This window comes from Medicago truncatula, chromosome 3 (assembly GCF_003473485.1).
Source record: "Medicago truncatula cultivar Jemalong A17 chromosome 3, MtrunA17r5.0-ANR, whole genome shotgun sequence".
Lineage (NCBI taxonomy): Eukaryota > Viridiplantae > Streptophyta > Magnoliopsida > Fabales > Fabaceae > Medicago > Medicago truncatula.
Window position 1 is genome coordinate 53,890,972 of NC_053044.1, and position 8,377 is coordinate 53,899,348.

An 8,377-nucleotide genomic window follows, 5' to 3' on the forward strand; every position below is an offset into this window, starting at 1 on the left:
TGTGAGGGATTTCAACCCTAATCTAATGGAGATTAATGTACCAAGTTGATAACGTTGCTGGAAAGTTCATTCCCAAACATCATCAAGTAACTAAGGAGTTATATTTTACAGAAGAGAGTTGAGTTTGTATGGATTTACTTTTATGGATGAAAATCAAACATCCAATCTTACTTGCACTTGCAACTTAACACATCGAACTTATATATTTTAATAATTAATTTTTGATTGGGATATGATATAAATTTAGATCATATACAATAGTAGTAATAATTTTGAAATGGTTTGTCAGGTCTTATGACTCTCTGCTTCTGAGTAACTGGAATGGTGGTGCGACGGAGAATGGAAGAAAAAGATAATTAAAGAGGGAAAATGAAATGTGTTATCCGGTGTATTTGGTGTACAATAAGACACGTGAGTTTGATCAATCCTAATGGATCTTAATTATTATTCATTATGGTCCACTGATGAGGGACTTGTTAAAACCCTCACCCTAAAATCCACCCAGAAAAATATAATAAAATGGATCAAGAGATAACCGTCATCCAGCTGAGCTTCCTGAGCAGATGTAATATTCTCCAACACTTTTATTAACACTCCCAATTGTTAGATGGAATCATTGTAAGTTTCACCATTTTGAAAATAAATGTCATAAAATGATGGAACCCACATAAAACTTACTCAATATGAGAGTTATTGCAAGCTGTTCTCATGTATCAGATTAAGCATTTAAAAATCAACAAACCAAAACCACTGATAACTGTCAAAATTGGAAAGAGGAGCCACGTTTTAGTGTTTTACTACAAACCAGAGAATTGAATAATTCACGTTCCAAAGTCGAGATAAGGGCATAGACGTTAAGAGTCCAGACAGACAGGAATGAAATTAAGTTGATAATACCAAGAATGAATTTGAAGGTAAATTAATAATGCCAGAGATGCATTTGATAATGGATCCAGACATAGACTAACTTAATTGACATTTTATAATTTTAAGTGTCATTATGGAACGTTGATGATGTGAGGACTAAGTTGATACATCCATACAATTTCAAGGACCAACTTGGATTTATTCATAATGCCCTAATCGACCATGTACAATGGCCTATTGAATCTGACATTCAATAGGTTGAAACCATTGCAATGCCTTGTTGAATATGAGGGAAGAGGAGAGAGGTGATTAATGGATTCAACATGTTTAATATCTGACCGAGGGGCCACGCGGCGCGTTTTCATTTGGCCACGCACAGCGCGTGCAATACACGCGCCGACAGGGCGCGTCGCTGAAGGAAGACGCGGAGAGAGAAACGATTTTGGGATAAAGTGGGACACGTGGTCCAATCTGATTAGCTGGCTGGATTTTTATCTTCTTAATAATTTGGACTCAATTATTTCATTGCAAATATTATTATTATTTTTTTATTTTTTCACCAAAATTCATGATTTTTTTTTTCCTCTATAATAGAGATTTGGATCATTTGATTTGGACACAGAAAAAAAACCATAATTTTCACTCTCTTAATCTTATTATTAGCATTTCTTTTGAAATTTTAGTCTTTATTTAGTGAAATGGATCCCACTAACAATCAATTCAACACCCAAAATTCTTCTGTATTGCATTTTATGTTAAGAAAATAAAAATAAATTATTTAAATAAATTTTATTTTTACAAAAAAAAAAATTGTAAGTGTTTCTTCATTTTAATTTAATTATAATCGATAATTATAATTTTATGTAATTATAAAAACAAAAATATAAAATTAAATAAGAATAAGAAATAAAAGGTGGTGGGGTAGGGTGTTGAATGAAAAAACCATTGGAGAGGTAAAAATTGAATGGGTGTTGAATTAAGAGAGAGAAAATGATGTGGAGTGTTGGAAATTGAAAAAGTGGGTGTTGAAGGTTGTTGAATGTATTTTACCATTGTAAATGGTCTAATACTCTGCTGTATATGCAACAGAAGTACAATTATGAATTATTTTTATTGAATTTTGAATATCGTGTCAGTATACAATACCTCTGAGGCTCCAACTATGTGATTTACCGGAAAATGATGAGAAAGAGAGGGGGGGCGGAGGGAGCTACAAATACAACCATACAACTAGTAAATTAAAGAAAAAGAAACATTTATCCAGCTGCTATAGCTTTTGCTGTAAGTCGTCAATACCACTTCTATTTACGATGAGCCTCCACATCTGTAACTACCTTCACTGTCTTACTTTTTTTCTGCTGATATTTAGCATATGAATACCACACGCCACCAGCTGTATTGATGACCAATCCAGTCACATTCAAAGCATGGACTTGAACGCCACCCAGTAAGAAGAAACCAAAGGTCTGAAGAAACAATAAGAAACAGATTTGTGTTTGTATTTATTATTCAATGTAATAAGTCACATAAAATACAAACAAAAGATGGATGGATTATGCCTATGTATCAATATTAGGTTCTAGTGACAGAAAATTCTAGGCTGCGGTTATGGTGCATAAGGAAATCCTTATGCACCCTGCATAAATCCAGAAATGGTTTTGGAGTACAATTCACAAAAACCATTTCTGGATTTATGCAGGGTGCATAAGGATTTCCTTATGCACCATAACCGCACCCAAAATTCTATGGCAAACACAGGATCACTCCTAGCTTACCGTGGAACCAACTCCTTTAAGAACACCCACAATCGTTGTAGTTAAAGCAGAATTAACAATAGTGCACAAGAACATGGTGAAGTTGAGAACAATGCCCATCACCAACGAAAGAATAAGGATCACCAGAAATGAAAAAGAATAACTCTGCGAAGGAAAAAAAAATAGTTAAGTTAGATGCTAGCTTTCACATCAATATAACACTAAAATAATAAATGACACAGCCATGTCACGTTATCAGATATATGCAAACTTTTAGTCTTTCCCAGATATGTTGAAAGCAATGGTTTCTGATGTTAACCATCACAACAAAGTTTATACAATCTATAATTTATTCTCATTTGAGAAATACACTTAGCCTGATATAATTTAGAACTGAATAAACTGTCAATTGATCTGACAATTAATTTATAATTATAGAGCATCTAGTTCATTATCATAGAATAGACAAATAGGTACTGGAAAAGACCCGTCTTATCATGCCAAAATTAAAAGTTATTCTAAGCGGAAGTATTAAACTTGCTTTCCACGACACTCAAGTAATTGCACACCCTTTCCCTATTTTTCTTTCAACAAGATTTCTGTTTCATGCCCAATCCCGAGTTCCCACAAACTTAAATTCTCTCCAAACCTCAACCCCCCCTCCTCAACAGGTAGGTGTTATTTTGAGTGAAAAAATAGGTGGAATATTAGCATAAAACTACTCAAACCAGACCGAGGAGGGGAAGACTGGCGCTGACATAATTGATAATTCCCTTTGAGTTGCCCGACAACTCGGAAAGACAAGCACAAGACAATGAATAAGCACAAAACATTTAGTATTAGGGATAACCTAATAGTAAGTAGATCAAAATCAAACAATAACCAAGACTTTTAGCAGTTTATCTTGAAAACATTATATTTATTTATCAGATTGTGTAGATCAAAAGACAGACTTTTAGCAGTTAATTTTGAAAGCATTGTATTTATCAGACTGTCTAGATCAAAAGACAGAAAATGCCAACATTCAAAACATGGTAGCGCAGAATCAATTTTGATCCAAAGAATAACGTTAAGAGTCTGACCTTTGCAAATAATACAGATAAAGAATATGGGAATTCCCCTGTGGCTATAATAAGAAACATCAAAAACGGAAGAGATAAAAAACTGTTGTAGAACATGATTTCCACTGATGAAAGTCCATTCTCAGCACCAGATTTTTCCACCAGCACAAGGTACATGGTCTGCATAGAAGAGTAGGCAACACTATGAGAAAAGCATGCTCATTTACATTATCTATTACTCCATTTAAAGGATTATGGACAACAAAATATCAGCATATCACCTGGAAGAAAACAGAAATGAAAGCCATGCTATACCCAAAAAGGTCAAAGGAAAAATCTCCAAGGGCTGCTATGAGAACTCCAGCAGCAGTCAATATCACTGAGAGAGTCACCTGATATATGACAGAAAGGAACACCACTTCTATTCAGTGTAAACTTTACTAAAATTGGTAGAGAAATCAAAACAGCCCCCGCAAAATAAATACAATCGTAGTTTAGATTGAGATTCCATAATGTCTACTCTACCAGAAATTCATTAAGATAAAAGCAAATGACGATAAATCTAAACATCAAAAGATTTTTTGTCAGCTTAAGAGAGGGATATAATATAATGCTAGCAATAGTCTTAGTAGGCAGAAGGCACCCAATCAAACAAACATAACATTTTGATACTGTTCACTACTGTTATATAAGGTTCCTTCCCTTCTTCAATTTTCAGAATCCATTTTGGGAATAATGTTTCCACACGAAGATCAAAGTTGTATTACCAGCTTAAACACCCTCTTCATAACATTAACAAAGCCCTGTTGCCAATGGTTATTCTTCTTCTTCTTCTTTAAAAGCAACAAATGCTTTTTCTAATAACCCTCTTTGATATTTGTTGACCACAGTTTAATCACGAGATTTTGTTGTTTATCGTTCATAAACTAGCTTAAAAGGTGGCAGAATAAACAAAGCTTTGACATTAACAAACAAAAAATTAAGAAAACTACAGAAACCATTACCTGAGTTGTAGGTCTCCCCTTCCCCATGAAACATCCAGCGATAAGTACAGCAAGCGGTGTAAGCCTCTTTATGGCAATATACATTGGGATATTGACTCCTTTCAAACTGGCCAAAGCAAATGCGACATTAGCATTATAGAAAAACGAAACCGGGAGCAGTTGCTTGGCCGTTGCCAAATCTACTCCTCTTGCTCTTGTGTATCCCATTTTTCGACCAAAGTGTATAAGCAAGGTGGTAACCAGTTGCTAAGAAAGACAAAAAAGCAATAAATGAATGTTAAAAAACAATATTATATCTGACCCTTAATTTAAACCTACTTAAATAAAAAAAAGAAAATCAAATTATTAGATACTCCCTCGAGCCTTAAACATAAGCAAGAAAAGTATATGTAAACATGATTTGGACCAAATATATATACTTTTTTTCTGATTATATTTAAGGTAGGAGGAATTACATTTATGATTTATCACTAACAATATAAGCATTTTGGAAAGGTAAAGTTTATTCCTAAATATAAGTCTGTTTGTCCCTAAAAAAAAGTCTGTTTTAAATTACTAGATTAATTTATTATTATTATTATTTTAAAATAAATATAGACATAATAATTAATGATGCATGCTAAGTGTCTTGGAAGATATAAGTCAGAATTGAAGACATGCATATCAATACATAAAAGAGAAAGATAGATTAAGCATGCAATGCAAACCTGCAAAGTGAGGAGAGTCATTGAATGTGCATACTGCATGAGAACAGCTTTATTGATAAAAACCATTGCCATTGAAGCAATTCCATATGACACTGCCGCGATTAAACTGCATCAACATTTACCAATTAGATTAGCTGTTAATTAATTGATTAATTACACATTCTAGCTTGCGATTGAAGGAAGAAAACCTTGAAGAAAATGAAGTAGATTCTGCATCGGTTCGGATCTCCATGGCGGAAGATGAGATCGATCGATCGAATCCAATCAGTTTAGGATTTTACTTATTAATAATAAAACTGAAAGTGAAAATTGAATCAAACAGTCACTGAATTGAAGAATATAACCGAATCAAGTAATCAAATCCAACTACGACGAATAAAAAAAAAGAAGTGGAAATGAAGGTAATACCTGGTAAAAGTTCGTTTACATGTCTATGAGAAATTTAACACAAAAAAAAATAAAAAAATAGAAGAGGTAGTACAATGGGTGAAGAAAAAGTAAAGAGGTGAAATTGAAAAATGGAAAGAAAGCGATGGATGGATAGATAGATAGTTAGTTAAAGAGAGAGTGAGGAGTAGTGGTAAAATGAATGAAAGTGAGAAGAAAAAAAAATAATAATAATAAATAATAAAAGTGATTTGTGAAACACAGCTGGCGTAAGAAGAGAATCGGCATCATCGCAACGCAAGGTGTGGTTGGTGGTTCCCTAAAATCAGAGCAAGATGGAGACTCCCGTGTGCTTCACTGCACTGCCGCTAGCCTACTCTATTTATTAATCACAACGTTTAATGAGTGTCATTCGCATTAATTAAAGTATTAAAATACTTTGAGTGTCACTTTAACTAAAAAATAAATTGTTTAAAAATAAATGTCATTTTACATTTTTAATACAACTTTAATTTTTTCTTCCAACTTTACTTTCAATAAATACTCTAACTTTTCTCTCGCGCAATTTTCAATGCAACTTTAAGTTTGTGTTATGTCAAATGATTATTTCATTCTATTTTTTAATCTGTGTGTCAAAATCTTAAACGACACTTATTTTAAAACGAATGAAGTAGTTAAATTTATATAAAAAAATAGTGTAATTATTATTAAAACAAAAATAAGAATTTGAATTTCTAAGACAAAGTTTTTATTAAATGATTCATTAACTAATATGGTTAGAACACTCCTTATCAAAACATTTTTTATAATTGTTTCCTATTTTATGCACTCTCCATTTTTTTTTATTTTAGGGTTATGCTAATCAGGGCACTAGTTAAAGAAATTAAAAATGAAAATTTTGCATTGAATTCAACAATTTTTTAACTTTTAAAAAGTTAAATCTATCACTTTTTATTTTTTTAATAATTAAAAGAAATAAGAAATTGCACATGTGGCGTCCACGTCAGCATTGATTTGGTCAAAATTGACCTGGGGCCAAAACTGCAAAATGGGCAATACTTAGAGGGCTAGATTGTGTTTTATTTTGTTAAGGGGTCAAAATCGCAACTTCATAATACTTAGGAGGCCAAAACTGCTATTAAGCCTTTAAATTTTGACAAGGTCTTCGGTACACAGCTCCCCCGCAAACGTAATTCCTCTTTCACCGTCTTGTGTTTAGTATGAATGTGGTGCGTGAGTTTCAAGCATCATTGTGTTGTCCTATTAAGTTTTGACTCGGTTTGAGATCTTTGATACCCACGTAATCAGTCACTAGACCTGAGAAAAAAAAATCCAATTTTCACACTCGGTTGTTTTAGCCTTCTCATAACCTTCCATCGGCTGAGAGGTTTCCTCGCATAAACCTTAATCGTTTATCCAACATACTTGTTTTTAGATGTATACATGATTTAGCTAGGATTATGACATAGTGAAATTGAGTTCAAATTTAAGCATAACAAAACATATGATTCATTTAATTAAACGACAACAAGTACAAAATTATGACGTGAGTTTTAAATTTGTTTTAAAACAATCAAAGTCAAAACAAACTACTATGAGGAAATTAGAAAAACATGGAGATTTGCGTAAATAGAAACATAAAAAAGTTAAGAATTAAGGTCATGCTTTGACGATTTACTCAGTCTTTTGCTTGTTGATGAAGAATGCCAACTTTGTCTTCTACCTTCTCAAGACGATCCCCCACTGCCTCTATCCTGGTAGCCACTGTCTGCTCTAACTGAGTGACGCTTCCCTGCAGCTTTTGCAAAGCATCCAATACCTGCAGAATTGTACTTTGATCATTTGTTCTTGCATCTGCATGTCGTGGACCTTCTGATCCATGTGTTTCTTCCTCCATTTCAGTTGTATTTGATTGGTATAGTTCGATGGTAGTTTGGTTAACTTGCAGAGGGGAAATGTTTGGAGCAGGACGAGAGGCAGATCGCATCGATTGAATCTTTCCTTTATTAATGACATAAACTGTGCAAAAATTTGGTGCCATTTTTGACACTGTTCCAGGAATATCGAATACCTTGAATCTTCTGATGATGAAAAAAATTCATTCAGAAATTAAGTACACAGTGATATAAAAAATCAATTATCCAAGCGAAAAGTGTGAAGTTGTCAGAAAGTATGGTAGAAAACTAGAAGCTAAAAGTAAACTTTGCAACATGCTATGCTACTTATAAAAATAGATGCATACTCAAGCAAATTAGCTCTTGTTGAGGAGCCAAGAACCAAATGCTCAATTCCCGTCCGAGAGGCATATTCAATCAATGCTTTTGATACATCTGCATCTTCCAGTAGTACACACCTGTATTGTATCTTTTCCACCAAAAGAAACACACAAAAATAGAGACTATAAGACTCCATAAAACACTTAATTGATCATTATTGCCAAAAATACTCGTTGTATTTCAATTCCACAAACATGTTTAATCCCTAAATTGAGAATTGTAGATCGTAGACAATATTGATATCTTCAGTTATATTTTTTTTTGTAAAAGAAATGCAACTCACATCTTTGTGTAGACAAAACACGCAATATGGCATAAAAA

General features: G+C 33.2%; 2 protein-coding genes across 3 annotated transcripts; both read right to left on the reverse strand.

Moving 5' to 3' along the window:
• Positions 1–1,946: 1,946 nt before the first annotated feature.
• LOC11432496 (UDP-galactose/UDP-glucose transporter 7) lies at positions 1,947–6,139 on the reverse strand. Of its 2 annotated transcripts, XM_003603509.4 has the most exons (8): positions 5,802–6,139; positions 5,582–5,689; positions 5,394–5,499; positions 4,687–4,932; positions 3,964–4,074; positions 3,704–3,862; positions 2,643–2,786; positions 1,947–2,333 (listed from the first exon to the last, which is right to left on the reverse strand). In XM_003603509.4, the coding sequence occupies exons 2-8, from the start codon at positions 5,623–5,625 to the stop codon at positions 2,169–2,171; spliced, it is 975 nt and encodes a 324-aa protein (XP_003603557.1). In that variant the 5' UTR covers positions 5,626–5,689; positions 5,802–6,139; the 3' UTR covers positions 1,947–2,168. The 2 variants fall into 2 exon arrangements, with proteins under 2 accessions (XP_003603557.1, XP_024633404.1); XM_024777636.2 differs by lacking the exon at positions 5,802–6,139 and having other exon boundaries at positions 5,582–5,766.
• Positions 6,140–7,338: 1,199 nt separating this feature from the next.
• Positions 7,339–8,143, reverse strand: LOC120579367 (uncharacterized). The gene is made up of 2 exons (XM_039831389.1): positions 8,023–8,143; positions 7,339–7,861 (listed from the first exon to the last, which is right to left on the reverse strand). The coding sequence occupies exon 2, from the start codon at positions 7,819–7,821 to the stop codon at positions 7,459–7,461; it is 363 nt and encodes a 120-aa protein (XP_039687323.1). The 5' UTR covers positions 7,822–7,861; positions 8,023–8,143; the 3' UTR covers positions 7,339–7,458.
• Between the last annotated feature and the right edge of the window lie 234 nt (positions 8,144–8,377).

Bases quoted from the DNA above. Each gene is read 5' to 3' on its own strand.
- LOC11432496 (XM_003603509.4), bottom strand. From the start codon at position 5,625: ATGGAGATCCGAACCGATGCAGAATCTACTTCATTTTCTTCAAG. The intron at 4,075-4,686 runs GTAATGGTTTCT...GTCATATATCAG, and splicing joins AGGGGAGACCTACAACTCAG to GTGACTCTCTCAGTGATATT. The intron at 2,334-2,642 runs GTAAGCTAGGAG...TTGTTTCTTCAG, and splicing joins TTAAAGGAGTTGGTTCCACG to ACCTTTGGTTTCTTCTTACT.
- LOC120579367 (XM_039831389.1), bottom strand. From the start codon at position 7,821: ATGGCACCAAATTTTTGCACAGTTTATGTCATTAATAAAGGAAAGATT.